The 20157-nt window shown below is 38.8% G+C and overlaps 1 protein-coding gene across 2 annotated transcripts; it reads left to right on the top strand.

Moving 5' to 3' along the window:
* The first annotated feature begins 19 nt into the window (after positions 1–19).
* On the top strand, positions 20–19145 carry CROT (carnitine O-octanoyltransferase). 2 transcript variants are annotated; one of them, XM_066198167.1, is made up of 17 exons: positions 20–110; positions 684–892; positions 6792–6916; positions 7834–8015; positions 8182–8306; positions 8872–8980; positions 10447–10540; positions 10634–10759; positions 11200–11301; positions 11939–12022; positions 12126–12233; positions 12483–12613; positions 13912–14035; positions 15874–15952; positions 16744–16837; positions 17013–17132; positions 18212–19145. In XM_066198167.1, the coding sequence occupies exons 2-17, from the start codon at positions 778–780 to the stop codon at positions 18330–18332; spliced, it is 1839 nt and encodes a 612-aa protein (XP_066054264.1). In that variant the 5' UTR covers positions 20–110; positions 684–777; the 3' UTR covers positions 18333–19145. The 2 variants fall into 2 exon arrangements, with proteins under 2 accessions (XP_066054264.1, XP_066054273.1); XM_066198176.1 differs by lacking the exons at positions 20–110; positions 684–892 and adding an exon at positions 5903–6082.
* The last annotated feature ends 1012 nt before the right edge of the window (positions 19146–20157 follow it).

Genomic DNA, 20157 nt, shown 5'->3' with positions numbered 1-20157 from the left:
GCGCCGGGCACGGCGAGGCCGCTCCCCTCCCGCCCCCGCGGCTGCCCCGCCCCGCGCGGCTTCCGGACCCGCTGGGAAGTGGGACAGCAGGGAAGGCGGCGGCCGGGGAGGTGGGTAGGGGTTCGGGATTGGTGTGGACGGGGTGGGCTGTGGTTCCCGTCGGCCTCATTCCTCGGGAGTGCCCGGCGGCGGGGGAGAGGTGGGCTCGGTTCGGTTTGGCTGTCTCCTTACACCCAGGCCCATCCGCCTGGGGCTCTCTGTGGCTTTCCTCCATGCGGGCCCTGAGCCGCTGTACACTCTGCTGTGGTGCTGCGGCTCTCGGGCCCGGCCCGGCCCGGCCCGGGGAGCGCTGGGGTCGCGGCTCGGGCGGGGGCCTTAGGCAGGGTCTGCGAGGGGGCGAGGCGGGGGCCTCCAGCCGGGCTAGGGAGTGATTTCCCCTTTCCCAGGTATCCTCTAGTCTCGGGCGGGTGTCCCAGGACTGAGTGGCTGCTCCTTGGGAGAGAAAGCGACTCCTTGAGCTGGTTAATCGCGACAGGCCAGGGAAAGCATCAATAGCCGCCTTGGTCATCGTTTCCCCCTGTTGTGTGTGTGCCTCTCGTGGCTGCAAGCCAACAAGAAACCCTCGGTTCGTGCTTAGTCGGGGAACGTTTCTTGATATCTGTCTTTCACCGTGTAAATGGCAGGAGGCCGGAACAGGGGAGAGAACAGTGTGGGGAAATTCGTCATCGAACGTGGGCTTCGTGAATAGTCTGTTGGGTTGTGCTGCAAATCTGCAACATGGACAAGCAAGTGCTTGAATCCTCAGAGGAGCGAACCTTTCAGTACCAAGATTCTCTGCCTTCCCTGCCAGTACCTCCTCTTGATGAATCTTTGAGTAAATATCTTGATGCAGGTAATGACTTCATGTTGTAATGGTAGCATGTCATGTGCTGTTGTAACCAGGCTAATCTGAAGATGTTTGCTAAGTGATTGTAGAGACAGCTTGTAATGTAATTGGGGCGTGGCACACAGACAAACTTACAGTGCCAAAGGTCTTTTTCAGGCTCAAAACTGGAAATCAATTGCCCAGCACAACTTGAGTAGGAGTTTTCCATTTTATCCCTAATTGGCTTTCTTCCAGTGAATTTGGCGTGTGGGAAGGTTAACTTTTTGCTTTAACAGCGGATTTTTTTTACCCTTTTTTTTTTTTCCCCTTAAAAAACAAACAAACAAAAAATCTTGGTCCTTGTGAAAGACTCTTCACTTACAAATTTTGGTTTGGTTCACATAATTGCTTTTTATAACTGTGTTTGGGATTTTTTAAAAAGGCCAGTTATTTAAAACTTTTCATACTTAATGTTGGTGGGAAAGAACACTTATTAACTATACAGTAATAGGGAAAAGCATTGGTGAGCATTTTTACATCATTTAGCTTGGACACTTTCTGCTTTGACATGTTGACTATTGTAAAGAATATCACAGAAAAGTTTTGAAAACAGCAACAGCGCATGTGTGTCTAGTTTTGTTTATAAAGAAGAAATGACTGGTTAGTTCTTTATTATATATTGGGAGTGGAAAAAATACATTATGGAGTATCTTGAGATTACTTTTCTCTATTTCTTCAGTAATTTTTGGAACTCTGAAACATGGAGCTTTTTCTGGAACTTCTACTTTGTATCTTACCATCTTACAGGTATTACACAAATGCTAATAAAGTAAGACTTGGAGTTCTTTCCTTAGCAGAAGCACGCTACACCAAATTTTCCCTTTTCCAAAGTAGAATTCCTGAAGTTTACTCTGAGTTCCCATTTGTTCTGAGTACTAGAAATGGCCCCCTTGGGTGTTCCTTACATTTTTGTTTTTCGGTGCAGAATACTGAATTGGTGGGTTTTGAGCAAAAATGTAGTGTGTGTATGTGTGCCTAAAATAATGCACTGTCTTTTTGCTGTAATTTAATGCTGTTGATCTGTAGATTAACTAAAGTTGTGCTGCAAGAGTAGAACCTACACTAACAAAATTGCTGTTTAGTTTTGTAAGCCTATCTGACTCTCCAGGTTAATAAATAACTCTCTCATGGAGTGAGAAAATCTTACAGTGAATTTGTTCGCTCTTATTTTGTAATTCTGATCTGTTTTCATAAATACCTTATGACATGTCCCTTTCTTTTTCATGCTGAAGCTAGTTGCTGCTTACTGTGTAAAATGATTCTATAATTTTGATCACTGTTGCTCTTTAGTCTCACTGGTGGTGGAGAAAAGTTAGCCCAGCATTTGCCACAGTCTTCCCTTTTACAAATATATTAATGTCAAAGTGTGCAGGGCACAGTTCTAGACATATCTCTGTGAATTTCGTTGCTTACACTTGTCATTTTAATTTGTAAATGTGAGTGAAGGAAAAGAAGTGCTTCAGAAGAATAATTCAGAACCTTCCAATGATTCTTCATAGGGGCTTTAAATTAGTCCTGGGAAACTTTCTTTCACTGGTTGGAGGAGGACTCTGGGCACTTGACATTAGTCAGGGTGCCTGCTGGTAGAGGACTTGTCAGTTTAGAGCCAGCCAGCTAGAAAAGCTGGACAAGGTATATGTCAGAATATGCCTTATTTAAGGCTTTACAGTCGCTACCTCTTCTTTAAGGAGTAACCCGGTTTTGAAAGCAAGCCTCGAGCAGAGAAGGTGGCCATAGCCATGTTATTTAGCCTTCCAGCCCAGAGGCTGAGACTCAGAAACACAGACTCAACATGAAAGTATGAAAACTCAAACTTCCAGCTTGCCAGAGGGTTCCTTAACTATGCAGCTGAAGATGTCTTTCCTGGGATATTTCTTGTTCATGGGCAGAGCTGATCTCCTAATGAGAAAGAAAGAAAGACAAGAAATGTGGGCTGGAGAAATGCAGGAGAAGTTTCACTGAACTCTGGTGAGAAAGGGGCCAAGTTCTGCTCTTTAACAGTGCTGCCTCTACATCTGATTAAATAGTTTTTAAATGGAAAGAGGCCCTGTAGTCATAGAATCATGTAGGCTGGGAGGAGTTCATTGGGACCAAATTTCTCCTCAAAGCTGATCCAACCTACAGCCTGTTTCTCCAGCCTTGCTTAGCCAGGTTTTTTTTTTTTTTTTTTTTTTACTTGCAACTACTTACTTTGTTTCATTGTAACCTGTTCTGGTGTTTGATCACCCTCATGATTGTGGGAGGGGGAAGAAAAGCAACCAACAAACTGGAAAAAAAGCAATGACCAAGAAACCCCAAAAACTTTGCATTTTCCGTGACAGAAATTTTCTGTATTCCACCTTTATTCCATTTTCTATTATCCTAATTCTTTGTATCTCTTAGAGGGACTATGCTTTGTCTTCAACCAGGACTTTCCATTCAGTTGAAGAGGACAGCAAGGTCTTCCCTTTGCATTTTCTTCATAAGCTCAACAAACACAGTTCTCAGCCTTATCTCATTGTGCATGCCAGTCCCCTTACAATCATCCCTTTAGTGGTTTGACTAAATTAATGGCAGGTCTTTTCTAGCCTAAATGATTCTATAAATTGAGACCAGAACAAATAATTTTGCTTGTTTTTCATTTTTCTGTGTGAATATTGCTCTGTAATGACTTAGTAACCTAAATAATAACAGACGGTAATCATCCTTTCTTTCAATAGTACGGGATAATAAGGTCATTTTCGTCACTCAAACCTGAGTGTTGGACTACCCTCAGTCAGGGAAGGCTTTCAACTTCAGGGTGAAAACTGTAGTCTGCAAAAGGGTAAAGGTGAATAGCTCTGTTGCTGTTATTTCTTTTTTCATTTGTGTTTACAACTGATAGTGTGCAATTCAAGCTGCATCTAGATGTGGTAGGCCTGAATGTGGTGTGCCTGAATGTCCATAGCTGATCATTTGTGGTGGATGTGTAAGAGGAATGCTGGTACCTTTCCAGTTGTGATGGTGTTATAGTGGAATTTTTGGAGGTCCCAATGCAATTTAAACACAAGCATTGTATGATAATGCTTGAAAGTAGATGTTCTCTCTGCTGCCCTAGGTTGTTTGGATGTGTTCAAAAACCACATTTGCAGGTAATGTTTGGCCCTTACTCTCCATGTTTGTCCTGTGGAATAGAAAAAATATCACTAGGACTTGTATTATTGTTGTGGAGCACCATAAGGAAACCAGGATGTATCTGAAAATGGATCCTTATCTTTCACCTTAGGACAGGTAGTGCAAAATACTGAAATGCCTTATATAATTAGGATTAAAATTTAATTATTTTGGAGAGGAGTGAGGATGACTTATTCTTGATAGAAGAGGATCAGCACTGAACAGATTGGGTAAGAAAAACTACATTGGTCCTGTTGGGGTGTGAATGCAGAGGGAGCTGGTCTTTGTCTTTGGGAGGCCACTTCTGATAATCTTTGAAAGATCATGATTACTGGTGAAGGTTCCTGAGGAAAGGAAAAAAGCAGACGTCACTGTTGTCTTCAGGAAGGACAAGAAAGAAGATTTCGGTAACTACAGACTGATCAATCTTGCTTTAATTCCTGGGAATCCCTGGCTAATAATCATAAAAACCATTTCTAAGCATACCAAGGACAAGAAGGTGATTGGGAATAGGCAGCATGGGTTTCAGAAGGGGAAATTTTGCTTGACCAACATGGTAGCCTTTTACGATGAGGTAACTGTCTTGCTGGATGAAGGAAGAAGAATGGATATTGTTTATATTGACTTTAGCAAGGCTTCTGGCACATCAAAAGCTTTTTAAAACAATCTTCCTAGATGAACTAATAAAGTATGGACTAGGTAGAGGACAGTCAGATGGGATGGAAACTACCATCTGCTGGGCTCAAAGGTTTGTGATCAGCAACAGACATGCCGGCTGTACGCCAGTCTCTGATGGCATACACCAAGGGTCCAGTAATTTTTAATACGGTCATTAGTGGTGATGGGACAGAATGTACTCTGAGTTTTGGAGCTTCCAAAGCTGGAAGGAGTAGCTCATATACCAGATGGTGGTTATGCCATCAGAGGTAGCTTTATAGGCTGGAGGAACAGGCTAACAGGAGCCTCAGGAGGCTCAACAAACACAGGGAAATGCCAAATCATTCACCCAGGAGAGAATAACTTGCCACAGCAGCACAAGCTGCGGCCTCGTGCCTGGATGCAGAAGAGCTGAGCGTGAACCAGCATGTGGCCTTGCAGCAAGGCGTGTCAGTAGTCTTCGGGGCTCCTTATTGAAAGAACATTGCCAGCAGGTACGAAGAAGTGATCCTTTCCCTTGGTTCAGTGCTGGGGAGGACGTATCTGCAGTTTTGCGTCTGTTTCTGGGTTCCCTCTACAAGCGAGATATGAACATACGGAAGTGGGCCCAGAGAGGGGCCATCACAGTGATTAAGGTCTTGGATTATCTGACATATGAGAAGAGACAGAGAAGGCTAGGATTGTTCAGATCTTTGTAATATATATGATTACTTGTGGAGGAGTAAATAAGATCGAGTCAGACATCACAGTAGTATCCAGTGACAGAATAAGAGGTAATTGCACAAACTGAAATTCCTTTTAAACAAAAGAAAATTCCTCTTGTTGCAACAGTGGTCAAGCAGTGAACAGGTTGCTGCCAAGGTGGTTGTAGAGTCTTCATCCTTGGAGATACTTAAAACCCAACACAGTCCTAAGCAACTTGCTGCAACTGACCCTACAGAGATGACGCATTGGACAAGATCATCTCTAGATTTGTGAAAAAGAGAAAAATAGTGGTTGCAGGCAAGCAGGCGTGATTGCAGCAAGATGAAGTTAAGTTTTAATACTTAAGTTTACTAAGTATTTGAAGACTTTGCCCTGCTGAAACTCAGTTGTTGCTTGCGAAAGGTAGATGAGAGATGATGCAGATACTTAAATTTTTGTAATTTTGTATCTTTCTTTGTTTCTTAACAGCTGTGAATCCATTACAGGGTTACCTATAGCAAGGCAAGCAAGAAATTAACTAATGGTAGTGTACAGCAGCCTCAAAAATTACTACCTCATTGTGTAGGCATTGAATCACCAGAAACACACCTCACACACAACCCTCCATTCTGTTTCCCACCAACTTCACAATCTAAATATAACAGAAAATACATTATACACCAGGTGAGTACAGGAAAAAAATGAGATGTGCCTGTATGGAAAATGACATCAGCAGTGCATGTTACTGGCCATAGATTTCATGGTAAAAAGTCTTTAAGGAGTGTTTAGATTAAAATAATGACTAGTTTTGTAGATGTTTGTGGAGGACTTTGGCCTATAATGCACGTGATCTGAGAAAAATCCAAAAGGATTTAAAACCAGAAAAACTGTCTACCAGTAACTGCATTTGCTATCAGTAAAAGGTGAATGACTGATTCACAGGGACAGTGAATGAGAATTGATGGGCAAGTTGCTTATAGAACATGACTTGAAAATACAGGCAAGTAGCTTGTAGTTGATGCAGTAGGGTGGCAGACATATATGGTCAATGAGTTAATTTACAAACAGAATTCCTGTTAATTACTTGGAAGAACTCCATAGTATTTACAGATGTAAATATATTTGATTTAGTTATCTGTTAAATAGTTCAGGTTTTCAGAAATTACTTTAGTCTGCTATCATCTGTATTTATTTACAAGTATGTATTTATGTTTTATTAGAATATAGTGATTTATTTACAGATTTTTGAGAGGTGTTTAAAAGGTGTTTTCCCTTCAAATACTTGTTTTAGAAAAAATAATTCTCATTCACTGCCTTGACTGTGGGTATCTGAATCTTGGAATAAATCTTAGGATATAGTTGTCTTTAAAATAAAAACATTTTCTTTTTACAGTGAAGCCATTTCTAAATCAAGAAGAATATCAAAGAACTGAGGATATAGTTAAAAAATTTGAAAATGGCATTGGAAAAGAGTTGCATCAGAAATTACTGGAAAGAGCTAAAGCGAGAAGGAATTGGGTGCGTATTTAGATATGTAAGAAATCATAATTCAGTGTAAGAAATCTTAATTCAGCTTGGGAAAAGTTGGTTATTCAGGATGTAACTCAAAGAATAGTTTCACTTTTTTAAATCTTTAAATCTTCCTTACATCAGCCACTTTACCTGTGGATATGAACCCATTCACTTACATATGTGTCATTTGGGTTTTTTCAAAGCTGAGTGGCTAAGAGAGCTCACTAACTGAAATTTAAAGTTATTTACCAGATTTTGAATGCTTTATCTGTCAGTCTCTCCTTCTGTGACATCTGTCCCTTCTCTCTCCACCCTGTAAAAAACCCCAAAGCAAAAACAAACAAAGAAGCTTAAAAACCCAACAAAAACCCACCCCAACAAAACAAACCCTGGAATTCAGAGTTTGGTTTCTTTCTTTTTCTTCCTATTTTAAAGTTGTCTTTCAGCAGAGAAGGAGATACAAGGAAGGTCATTCCACCAAGTGGAATTCATGAAGACTTTCTAAATCCTGAGAAGACACACTCCAGAGTGGAGATTTTCAGATGGTGGCAGAAAATGTACTGTTCTCTCTCAGATCCCCTCTCAACACAAGTCTAGTTTCCTTCTGTTCTTCATGGAGTAGTCTGTGATATTCACAGCAGCATGAGTTTAGGATGATGATTATTAGGGAAGAAATAGTATCATTTATAGTTTAATATTCTTAAGCAGCATTGAATTTTATTTCAAGCTTGAAAGCAGAAGAGTAGAATGTGTCATTATCTTCAGCAGTTAGTTTTGGATCACTGCCCTGCCTTGTGTTATATAGGACCTACTATTCAGAGTATTAAAATAAAAAAGTAAAAATCAGGCCATTGAACAGTCACGTAATTATTAAAGAATTAATGAATAGCATAAGTTCTGATGTTAAATGTTTTTCATTTCAGCTGGAGGACTGGTGGCTGAATGTGGCTTATCTTGATCTTCGCATCTCAACACAAATACACTGTAATATGGGAGGCCCTGGTCCCTATATTGAACACTGCTGGCCACCAAAAGAGGGCACTCAGATAGACAGAGCATGTGTAAATATATGGCACACCCTGAAATACTGGGATCTATTACGAACGTAAGACTTTAAGAAATATTGATGGTCCTTGTATCTCTTAATTGCATATGTGTGTTTATGTCCATTGGCATGCATTCTTTGCCTTGATAGACAGGTTTGTCTTACCTTGATTTAGTTCCATCATTGCAATTTCTCTTGCTTGATGTTGCTGTATTTGTTACTACAGAGAGAAGGTTGCCATAGAGAGATCTGGGAATACTGTTCTGGACATGAACCAATTTCGAATGCTCTTCTGCACTTGCAAAATTCCTGGACGTACCAGAGACTCCCTTGACAGTTATTTTAAAACTGGTAAACAAATGAAAATTGGGGGTTAATACAAGCAAATGATTTTTATTAATATGCTAAAGGAGTGGTCAGTTTAACCATAATATTCTTGCTTTCTTGAGCACTAAATCAGCTACTGGTTGTAGGGTGTTTATATAGTGAAGCAAAGAGGGTATCTCATCTGCAAATACCCTTTTTTGGTCTAATATTTAGTCCTTATCAAATAAGAGTAAAAGAAAGTTCTGCTTCAAGTTGTGTGTTACCAGCCTGATGCCTATAATAAACATGCCAACAATGAGAATTGATGAAAGACAAATTCTCTGTGTTATAAATATTTGTGGACTCAGCAAGATACACTCATTTCAGCAGAGGGAGTTCCTGCCTACAAGAGACACAAATAAATGAGATTTGCTATTAGATAATGACAATGACTTCAAGTAATTTATAACAGTGAAAGTTACGGATAAAATATCTTCAAGGTTCCAGAACTGAAAAAAAAAAGAGTCTGTAGGACTTGCTGAGATTTTTTTGTATCTGTTCCTTTATTCCCCAAGGTTGGATTTTCATTTATTCCTGTTTTTCATTTCAGAGGCTGAAGGTGAATGTCCGTCTCACTTGATAGTCCTGTGTCGAGGTCGAGTATTTGCATTTGATGCTATGCATGAAGGCAGCATGCTAACTCCTCCAGAGATTCTAAGGTTTTTAAAATGTTTATTTTAAATGAGCTGTCTTATTTAAGCTACATTCCAAGGAGGTGCTTTTTTTTTCCATTTCCTTGACCCCAAAGAATTAGGTGTGAGAGAGACTACAACTTCTCCTTTAGCTGAAAAGTTCAGATTTGAGTAAATCCTTGTTCAGTGTTTGGCAATTTCTTTCCATGTACTATTGTAATACATCTGTTGAGCATCATACAAAAGGGCTGAAAGAAGATACTTCAGTCGTAAATAACTATTTTTTATGCCTTCTTTACGTGGAGTTAGTAGGATTACAGCTATCATCATTCCTTCCATGTACAATCTGCATTGCTACTTAATCATTATCAAAGTTGAAGCACTCTCATATGCTGAAGCTATAACTGTATGTAACAGGAGAGTTCAACGTAAGTATCTTGTGACTGATTTGGGATCTATATGCATCTCCTTACTAATGAAGGGTTGTTAATTTTGCCAGGGAATAACTTAATGCAATTGTCAAAATGCTGCTTATAGTGCACAACAGAAGGCTTGTAATTAAAATTGGCGAAAAGTGGATGGCCAAATTCCTCAGGCAAGACAAAGCGAATTAGTGAAGCTAAAAATCACATTTTTAAAATAGTCTGGTACTTTAATACCTAATATTTTTGCGTAAGCATTTCTAATTTTTGTGGTGGTACTCATTAAGTCAAGCCAGTAACAAAGAAATAAACACTTGGAATACAGACAAAACCCACTAAATCTATTGTCTATGGGAAGGGCAGGTTGGGTTTGGTTTGGTGGGGCTTTTTTGGTTTGGCTTTATTTTTGTAATCTCATAATGGATGTCTTCTATTTTTGATACTATGTAACTAATGATCAATAGTGAAATTTAATAGGCAAAAGTGCCAGAACAAAGAACAAGCCGGATTAAGTGTCTGTAATTTATGGAGTTTCTTTAACATCGAGAGCAGCATGTGAAGAACTGAATTTGCAAACTAAAACTTACCCCTCTGTTAATTGTTCTTCTTAAGGAAAAGGTAGGAAGAGAATTGCTCTTGTGTAGTTCAGACTCCACATTCAGGATGTACTGTAGCTAGGGTTCTGCTTTAAGGTTTATCTTGAGGGGAAGGTTTGCTCTGTATGTGATTAGTTGCTGTAAAAGCTGCAGTATGGCAGATGTCTGCTGCTCTGAAAAGTCTCAACCTGCACTGTTGAAGTCTAAATCTAGTTTTAAATTAAGTGTGTAATAACGCTTTAGCACTACAATTGTTTGTGTGTTTGTACTGGGCTTGTAGGTGCTGAGTGACTGAAAACTGAGCAGGTCTTCAATTGTCCTTAGAATCTAGGGGAGCTGATTCGTGTTTCCTGAAAATTCACTTTGGCTTGTGACTGTGGAACCAAAATTCCTGCTTTGCAAAAAAGAGGGAGATGCAAGGTGAGTTTTACCTTCTCTCCATCTGTTAACTTCAGTTTTTGAAATCTTCTTAAAGGCAACTTAAGTATATACAGAAGAGATGCTATAGTGAACCAGATGGACCAGGACTGGCAGCTTTAACAAGCAACGAAAGGACCAAATGGGCAGAGGTAGGGCTACTTCGGCAGCTGGTTCCTGGGAAAAGCATTGTGTTCACTGGAAAAACATTATTTCACTTAGCTTTGTCTTTTTATGCTTTCCAGTTACGGGAATATTTGATTCATCTTGATCCAAAGAACTTAACGCTTCTGGAAAAAATTCAGAGAAGTTTGTTTGTGGTTGGGCTTGATGATTCTAGTCCTCATGCAACTCCTGAGGACTACACCGAGGTAGCTAAGAATTTTTGGTAATTCATATCTGATCATCTTTACATAAAAATTTCACCTGCAAATATAGAGAAGTAGCACTTCTTGCTCTTTCAGAATAGTAAAAATAAAGCAGATAAGTATGCGAAAAAATGTGCTTTTTTGATCCCTAGGAAAACTTCAATAGTTCTAATTGTTAGGACATTGGAAGTAGCAATGGCTGAAATCTACCTTCATAACTTTTTAGCCCTATATCCTTCAGGGTCTTCAAAGACATAGTCATTAACTTTTTATCACACTTCTAACTAATAACTTGACCCTATAATCATGTTTCATCTTGAACTGGATGAAAATGTCATCTGTCAGGGAGTCTTGCCATCTTAATGAAGCCTAGGTTTAGCTTACAAAGCTTAGCAGTGCTCTTGGTGTTTTTTAGACTTCACAGTATGTTTCTTCTGCTTTAGCTTACAAGGCTGGGGCTAACAGGTGATCCAACTGTGCGCTGGGGAGATAAATCCTACAATAGCATATTCTTTTCCAATGGAACCTGCAGTGCATTCTGTGATGTAAGTTATTTTTTTCCATCTTCTGAGTATTTATTTACTGAATTTGCCTCTTCAGAGTATTAAGGGCTTTATGTGTTACTCTTTAGTACAGCCTTGTTTACCTGGCACTTGCCTGGCCTGGTAAGTTTCCAAGAGCAGACTGCTTTCTCATGTTCTTACTCTCTCATGGTGTTTGCTATTACACCATACTTGAATTAACAATGGGATCTGAAGTCATAATCCTATTTCTGAAAGTATTTGATTAGGAATTTCAAAGGAAAAAAACACAATGCACAAGAATGCTTAAAATTAACTCTGTTTGATGTATCTATTTGAACAGCTGTGTTTTTTAAACTTACATTATTTTAACCTCATTATTGCACGGCTAGAAGGGCTTATGTTTTTCCTTAAATCTGCCTTTTCATGGCAGTAGTACATTGTGCCTCCCTGTCCAGCTACAGAGCAGTTAAAATGGTGGGTGGACTTAAAATACTTACTTTATTGCAGTATTTATTGCAGAACTATAAAACAAGTCCAACATTGTGCAGTAAAGCTGTTGGTTTGCAGGAAAAAGAGCGGGATAGGGAAAAAAGCAGAAGAGTTTGATCTTCTTGCTGTTATGCAAAGTAATGTAATATGTCCTCTTATCTGATTCTAGCATTCTCCTTTTGATGCCATGGCTTTAATTACCATGCTATCCTATGCTGAAAAGAAGATTATTGAAAATGAGGGAAGATGGAAGGTATCTATCCTTTATAAACTTTCAAGCTCATCAGTTAACATGTCTTTTCTTATGGATAACATTTTCTGGTTTTGTGTCTTTCTTTCTGTCTTCATCTTCCCAGGGATCAGATAATGTGAGGGATATTCCACAGCCAGAGGAACTTGTATTCACAGTGGATCCAAAAATTATAAATGAAATTGGATGTACTAAAGAATTGTATTACAAGAAGGTGAAATTTACTCCTGGTTCTCAGTTGTTACTGATACTAGGGGTTTTTTCATTCTGTTTACATGTTTTAGTTTATTTACATTTTTTTCATGCTGGAGAACAGGAATGAATATGTTGCTGATTAATTGTTGAATTTAATACCATGGTTAGATTAGTTACATTGTGGTTTATGTTGAGTTTGTTTTGTTCACAATGGACCAAGTTGTGATAATTCTTGACTTCTGTTGGTTTTCCTCCTTTGGTATGACAGGTATCTGACTTGCAGCTGGTGACTTACGCCTTCACGTCCTTTGGAAAAGCATTGATTAGAAAGAGGAAACTTCATCCCGATACATTTGTGCAGCTTGCCCTTCAGCTGGCTTATTACAAATGCCACGGACGGTAGGAAAATACCTGATTAGGAATAATAAACTAGTTTCTTGAGTAGAAGAGTGTAGTGGCTTTGTAATGTGACTGTGTAATTTGCCATGTAAGAAGGCAGAACTGAGGGATTTTTACAGTAACAGTTGCATAGAGCCATACTTGCTTCAGAAGAATTGTGTTCTTGTGCCCATAGGGATAGTACTTCTACGTATTATGGAATGGATGGTAGAACACAGTCTGTGAAAACTTGAACTTGGGCCGTACAAAGGCAACACTTAGGCGAACACAAAATGCACAGTGGGTCATTATTCTATAATGTCAAATAGTTGCTCAAGTGTAGAAAAGAGTCTGTAGCATGTGGCAGACATCAGTAAGATGTTTAGTCTTCTAAGCCTGTAAAAAGCCTCACAAACTTTAGTGTCTCACTTTCTTTGGCAATATTGGATGTGAAGGTTTGGGCAGAATAATAGAGATGGAGATAGTGACCCTTTAAGTGCCTGCCTCTACATTTTTGGATATGGCATTTAATTCTGTATTAATGATTTAAAGGTGTCGTTCTTCTTGTTATTGATGTTCCCGAATTTCTCTTGGGTAACTAGCATTCATTATGGCTTGTGTAAGTCATTACTGACCAGCAGAGTCTTGCTTGCTTCAGAAGGAGGAAGGTTTCATCATAGGAGTGTGGTGCTTAGTCACTGGTGAAATGTAGCTCATTATAACAAAGGTTAGTAGATCTTGGTTTGCTGAACACGAGGACATTAATTATCTGACTAAAATAGCCTTGGTCTGTTGTAAACATGCAAGTATATTTCATGTTAAGTAGACTGTCATAGAGCTGGAGTTGCTTCATGTAGAAGTTGGATGGCTGTCAGTATGCAGCAGAAAATGTTTTGACCTTTTCCCTCTAAGTGCTTTGGAACACACTGCTTATTTCAAATGTGCCTCTTAATTTATGAGGGTTTGGATGGTGTAGGAGGAAGTACACAGTGAAACTGAAGCTTGTGTAATTAGCATGTGTAGCTATTTCTGCTAGAGGCTTGTAGATTCTGTAGTCTGCAGAAAATATCCATGGCAATGTAGTCTTTTCAAGGTATGATTATAGTACTGGCACTTTTTTTGTCATCTGTCCCATAAAAGCACATAAATTTTGCTTTGTGGCTCTTTTTCAGACATATAACTTAAAGAAAATTAATGGGTTTCTGGTACCTGTAACTGAGCTAGATGTGCAAGATCTTTTGCAGGACTTCTTTAGTCCTTGAGATAGAAAATAGTTTTGTTAAGTTAATGAGACACTCTTCCCTAATTTTTGTTCTTAGTCCGGGCTGCTGTTACGAAACTGCCATGACCAGGCGTTTCTATCATGGCCGCACAGAGACCATAAGGCCATGTACTGTGGAAGCGGTGGAATGGTGCAAGTCCATGCTGGATCCTTCTGACAGTGTAAGTACTGAAATCCTATTTTAATTACTATGCATTTAGACGGCCTGTCATCTGAACCACTTCAAACTCGTTTTTTTTGTTGTCTCATTGATGGGAGTTGGTGCCTTTCCAGGGAGACAAATCTCAAATGTTGGGTTGCTTGAACTCTGATTCTGGTCATTGTGATTGAGATGTGCTGTCGTGTGTGGGCTGGCTTCGTTTTCTGTGCTATTCACCTTTTGGGTTCAAGAATGTAACTGTCTCAAATTACATTCACACTGATTTATTTCCCACCTCAACAAGTTATTGGGTTGGAACCAAAGTATTCTGCTGTGCAGTTGTTCTGTTGTTTTAATTTTCAAGTGAAATCCGGAAATGTTTATCTAATAGGTGCATCTGAGAGCTAAATTGAAAGGTGTTTGTGTCCTAGTGGTAACGGGTGTATTCCAGAGTTTGTCTCTGAGTAGCTGAACCAGAGACCTTTTCTTTTCCCAGCAGCTACCCTCTGGTGCTTGGCTGGCAAAGCAGGTCATGCCTTGCTTGCCAAGCAAGGGCTTAGCTAAAGCTCTTTCTCTTGCCCTCACTGTACATTTCTCAGAGCCTGAAAAATTAAGCAAGGAGAAGGTTCTTGAGACAAAGAGCAACACATCTTTAGAAAAATCAAAGGTTCTGTATTATTAATGCATCTGAAAAACACAGAGGAAGACAGCTGTCAGAAAGCATGTGTGATTAATAATTCTGGCCTTTAAGAGCACATTTTCCTTTTCTTCACTGGCTTCTTTTGGCGTGTACTGCAGTTTTAAAACTCAGTTTTCTGGCCATCTTCCAAAACTGCTTTCCCATTGCAGATATGGATTCATATAATTTCCCTTCTCCTCAGTTACATTCTAACCAATTGTCAGGCTTCTGTGGTTACTACTACTACTTTCAACCCTAAATGTAGCCTTTTTCTCTTTGTAATGTTAAATAGTATCTCCAAATATCTCCCTGTTGTTTTGTTTTAATACTAAGTCCTGGAGCTTAAAAAATCTGTTCAGTAGTATTGAAATTAACATGCTTTAAAGTCTGCCTTTATGTAATCTTTAATACCTTAAAGGCAGATGTTTTGAAATAATCCTTTTGTATTAAATTTTCTTTTGCCTCTTATCAGCTTGGTAGCTTGATTTTTATCCAAATTGAGTGGCAGCTGTCCTTGTTTCACATTCTCTACTGCAGCCTCTTGTGTGATGAATAAAAGGATGAATAGTGCCTCTTAAGTAGTCAAAGAGCTATCAAGATCTAAGGTCTTGGAAGTTAAGATCTTGAGCATCTAGGACTGTTTCTCAAGGCCTCCTTTACAAAAAACATGTTATTTATATTCCCTCTGACTTTAATATAAGTTTTAATATAAACTTGAAAAAAATCATAATGTTGGGCAGAATTGACAATCAGCAGAGAAAATTTGGGAATGCACCTAGTAGTAGCTAGTGTCCTTTTGAATAAATGTTATTGTAGAAGGTTTTTGAGTTTGATCACTCTAGTTCACACTGGTTCCTTTCCATTGTTTCAGATTGTTTGGGAAAGAGAATGAGGTTTAGAATGTTGTTCAGTTCAAAAGTAATCTGAGTAAGAGAACAGAGATACAGGAAACAAATTACCACATTTTCCTGGAAAGGGAGTTTGGTTTGGGAGAAAAGGTTTGTGAGAGGTGCTAATGTACCTTTCAAGTTCCTCCATTTTCTTCTCTCTGAAATTGTTAGAAACTATAAAAGGGAAAAACCTGCTGCTCTGTGATTGCTGATGTGTTGCTCATTTGGATTGATTTTTCTTTTTCTTTTTTCTTTTTTTTTTTTTAATCCTGTCTCTGCCCTGCTTTACAGAATTATCAACGCCTACAGCTGATGCATAAGGCATTTGCAAAGCACAATAAAATGAGGAAAGAATGTGAAAATGGAAAAGGTATTCTGGGATCAAAATTTTTGGGTCTTTTTCATGTGGGTGAAAAGAGTTATATTAGTATATTTTCTCTGTCTCCTCATTTTCAGCCTGAATAAAAACTAACCCTTAACATTTTATACTTTAATTTTGGGGAGAAGAACTAAAACCTAGTCCTTGCACCCATCCTTGTACCCCAAAAATAGTTCACTTGGAATATTTATTCAGTTTTTCTGTCCCGCTAAACATTACTTTGGTATATCTTTCAGTCAAATATATGCTTGGCTGAAAAATGAAAAAGATGGTCTTTAGGACACAGGAGAGATTTGGGTGAGATTCTAACCTAGCTGTGTTAATGCTGTACACTGTTCTGTGGATAAGAAGAGTAGCTGGGAAATGAACCTGATGAATTTCATAATCTCTTCAGCCTTCTTAGTGTGCTATCACAATTCAGTGCAGTCATGGCCCTGAAAAACTTTTTGCTGTGTTGACGTAATTGCCCATGGACTGCTTCCACTGTGTGGAATTCTTCCTCCTTGACTGAAGTGAGAGTTTTCTTGGGTTTTGTTTTCCACAGGAACCGTGCTGCATCTCTATTACTTAAGTCGTTTGCTTTTGAGCTCAGTGCTACAAGTTGAAAGTGTTGAAGGCCTTTTAGAGGAAATATGTGGGAGATGTTTTTGGATGCTACAACATGATGCTGTCGTTTATCTGTCTTTCAGCTGCTGTTTGAGCTCTCAGCTATCCAGACCAGAAGAGGCAGAAAAACTGGGAATGCTGCTGTTAATGATTCAGTATTTGCATTTATTTGACAGGCTTTGATCGTCATCTTCTGGGTCTCCTTCTCATAGCACAGGAGCAAGGACTGCCAGTGCCAGAACTGTATGGGGATAAGGCTTTCACAGCCAGGTAATTCATATTCTTGTCCCATGGGAGGTTGTATTCCTTGATGCCAAGGCCTTTGTTACACTGGCCTTATGTGTGCTGATGTCTTGATCTCTACAACAAAATAACTGTTCTGTAAAACTCACTTTGTTTTAAATTATTTTCAAAAGTGCTGCTTTTGTTTTGTGTTGTTCCACAGTGGAGGAGGTGGGAATTTTGTCCTTTCAACTAGTCTGACTGGCTACACTAGGTTTAGTGGATGTGCACTCCCTATGGTACAACATGGCTATGGCTTTTTTTATTCAATTAGAGATGACAGGTAAGGATATAATTTCATTTTGGATATAGCTCTGCATTTTTTACAGAGGAAAAGGCAGCTAACAGCTAGAATGAGGGAAGGAAAGTACCAAAGAAATACTGCTGAATGTGTCAGAAGAGTTTGAGAAATGAGGTACATGAGAACAGAGGCATTGGCGTTCTGGGAAGGCACGTGGGGGAGGAAGAATGAGTGGTGGATGGCAAGTGAGCACCAAGATACTGACAATAAGCAGAAATAAAGAGTCAGGAAGGTGAAAGAAGGGAGCAACAAAAGGACTTAAAAATAGGTTAACTTCAAAATAGGCTGTCATTTTAGGGATCATCTGTAATATGTAAAGGTGTTTTTTGGCTGAGCTAGAGTAGATAAAAGGACAGGTGAGCACACTGCCCATCATTCTTGGCAGTGACACACATCTTGACTCAAACCAGACCTTTTTGCCAAGGAGAGGCTAAAACATTTGGCTTCACTTCTACAAAAATCATACAATTTGAAAAGATCCAATTTTGGCTTAACTGGTCTTATGGACAAAAATTTACTGCTTTTTTTATGAAATATAAAGTTACTTTGGTTAGAATGTGTATAGATAAATTGCTAGTTTAGGTGTAATTCAAATGACTTTTTCCTAAAGCTAGGCAGGGGCTGTGTGCCCATTCAAATCAGTTTGAGAATACAAGCCAATAATACTTTGATCTATGGCTCTCTTTAAATGAATAGAACTAGATCAAGATATACTTTTTATTAGATAAATAAAAAAGAAGTGCCTAAAACCTTAAAATAATAGCAGAAAAAGAAGAAATATAATTCACAGCATTTTCAAATATAAACAGAAAAGTTGTGTCACTGTATATGAAGTAACAGGTATTTAAATCAAAGTGTCTGATTTCAAAGACTGTCAACATTATTGCTTACTGAAGGCACTGAGGAGCTGAGTCCTGTTTTAGTGTTGAGACAATATGTTTATGTGACAATTTTACTTCAGAATTTTTGTCAATAATTCCACGTTTCAGGACAATTCTTGTGACTTTATTCTAGACCTTGACAATTAAGCACAGTGACTTCACTGTTTTCTGTATTGGTAGGATCATTGCTAGCTGTTCTTCTTGGAAATCCTGTCCAGAGACTGATGCAGAAGTGCTGTGCAGAACTCTGTTCCAGTGTTTTCATGACGTGCTGCAGTTAACAATTACAGCTCAGCTGTAAGCTTGATAATGATCTAAGAGGCTTTGCAAGCTCAAGTTGTATGTAGTACTTAAAAATGAAACCCTACTCAAGTGTACTGTTACATTCAAGACATTTAATGATCTATGTGACATGTATCTATTTTTATGAAATTTACTGTGGTAACAGTACTCATTTAAGAATAATGTAGCCATTTGCAACAGCAATGCAAGCAGTAGTACCTTATCTGTGTAGAACTATGCAATAATAAAATATGCCAGAACAATGCAAATATACTTAGGGATGGGATGTTGAAGTGGAAAATTGATGGGAGACCTGTATTTATGACCTTAGTAGTCACGTGTAGAATAGTTTGTAGTCCACTGATACTGTTTATGCCTATGGAGCACTGAACTGTGTACTTAAAAGTAACTACACTATCCTCTTATGTGATTATGCTTCCTATTCAGAGTGGTTAATGAGACAGAAGGGTTTAACCATCAGGTTATGTGGTATTTTATAAGTTACCTTTTATTTTGGCCATCAGGATTATACCAAATAAATGTTGTGTCAATGAATGGGGATGTTCCCACTACATTTGTAGTATGAGAGCACTACAGTTCAAAGTATTTTGAAAAAGAATCACTCAATAATAAAAAGAGAAAGCAGCCGAGTTTGAAATTTCTCAGTTTTCATTCTCTAGTGAACTGTGAATATCTGCTGCTTTACACTAATAATGCACAACAAAAGTAAGCACTGAATGCAGTTTGATATGGTTCTCAGGATTTTAATACTTGATTCCTCTGAGCAACTTTGTATTTTCCTGTTATAGAAATAAAATTTTCTAAAAATCAACCTTGTCTTAATTTATGGCTGGACTGTTTAACATGGTGTAGCAACATTGTGAGAGAAAGATGATCTTGGTGATAGGTGAGTTTGAAACAGAGATTCTGAAGTACCCATTGTTTTTTCTCTAGCTTTTAGAGTTTCAGAGAGATAAAATACTCTTATTTCCTTTACAGAAACAACTCAATTTTCAGCTAACATGGAACCAGTCTCTCTGCCCTCTGGAAGCTCTGTTGCATATTTTTTGTCCAAATAGCAAGAACACTTGCCCTTTTGATTTCCTCCCTCAGTGCCTGACACTTTTCTGCAGGGTGTGTTACACTGTGTCTTGTTGCCTCAAAAAATGGTCTCCTCGTTTCAGCCTTTGTTTTCCTTGCCTTTACTGAGCTACCTGTATGTCTTGTCTCAATCACATCTGACAACCATTCAGTGTTTAATAGTTTGAGATCTTCCAAAACTCATATAGAGAAAGAGTCCATCCCTGTTCTGCAATGCTTATGATAACCCACCCTCTTTCTTAGAGGTAAATGACATTCTGAAATCTCATGGGCAGTGAAGCCTTGTGTCTTTATGATGCTGTGATTTCTGTGAGATAGATTGGAATTTTGGATCAAGCTGTATGTGATTATTCTTTGTTTTAATAAATTCTATCTGATAGTTACAACCTTTCATCCCTCAACTGGTTCAGTAAACTTGATTGCAGTTGTGATAAGAACTGTTTACTTTGAACATTCATTCAAAACAGCCTGAAGTCTGATGAAGGGTGTGATTTTGCATTTATTTTTCATACACCTACTCCTGCCTTTCTGAGGATTTCTGGGAACATAGAAATCCTGACTGAAATGCAGAAAAAGGGCAACTTTTTCAGAAAGCGAATCATTGAGAAAATGGCATTCAGTCACCAGCGTAAGCAGAATTTCCCATTCAGCTGACACAATCTGAGTCTTGCCTAGAGAAACTGAAGCCAGAAGAGAATCCAGGGAGAATAAATTTAAATTCTGTGAGTTGTTAGAGCTGTTTG

This window comes from Chamaea fasciata, unplaced genomic scaffold, assembly GCF_029207755.1.
Source record: "Chamaea fasciata isolate MVZ Bird 193981 ecotype frontalis unplaced genomic scaffold, bChaFas1.0.hap1 SCAF_1, whole genome shotgun sequence".
Lineage (NCBI taxonomy): Eukaryota > Metazoa > Chordata > Aves > Passeriformes > Sylviidae > Chamaea > Chamaea fasciata.
Note: the sequence above shows the minus strand (reverse complement) of the source record. Positions and strands in the feature narration are given on the sequence as shown.

What these genes read in the sequence shown, in the direction of transcription:
- CROT (XM_066198167.1), top strand. Translation starts at nt 778, where the DNA reads ATGGACAAGCAAGTGCTTGAATCCTCAGAGGAGCGAACCTTTCAGTAC. An exon ending in CTCCTGAGGACTACACCGAG is followed by an intron (nt 10,760 to 11,199) that starts GTAGCTAAGAAT and finishes CTTCTGCTTTAG; the next exon opens with CTTACAAGGCTGGGGCTAAC. An exon ending in AGAATGTGAAAATGGAAAAG is followed by an intron (nt 15,953 to 16,743) that starts GTATTCTGGGAT and finishes TTTATTTGACAG; the next exon opens with GCTTTGATCGTCATCTTCTG.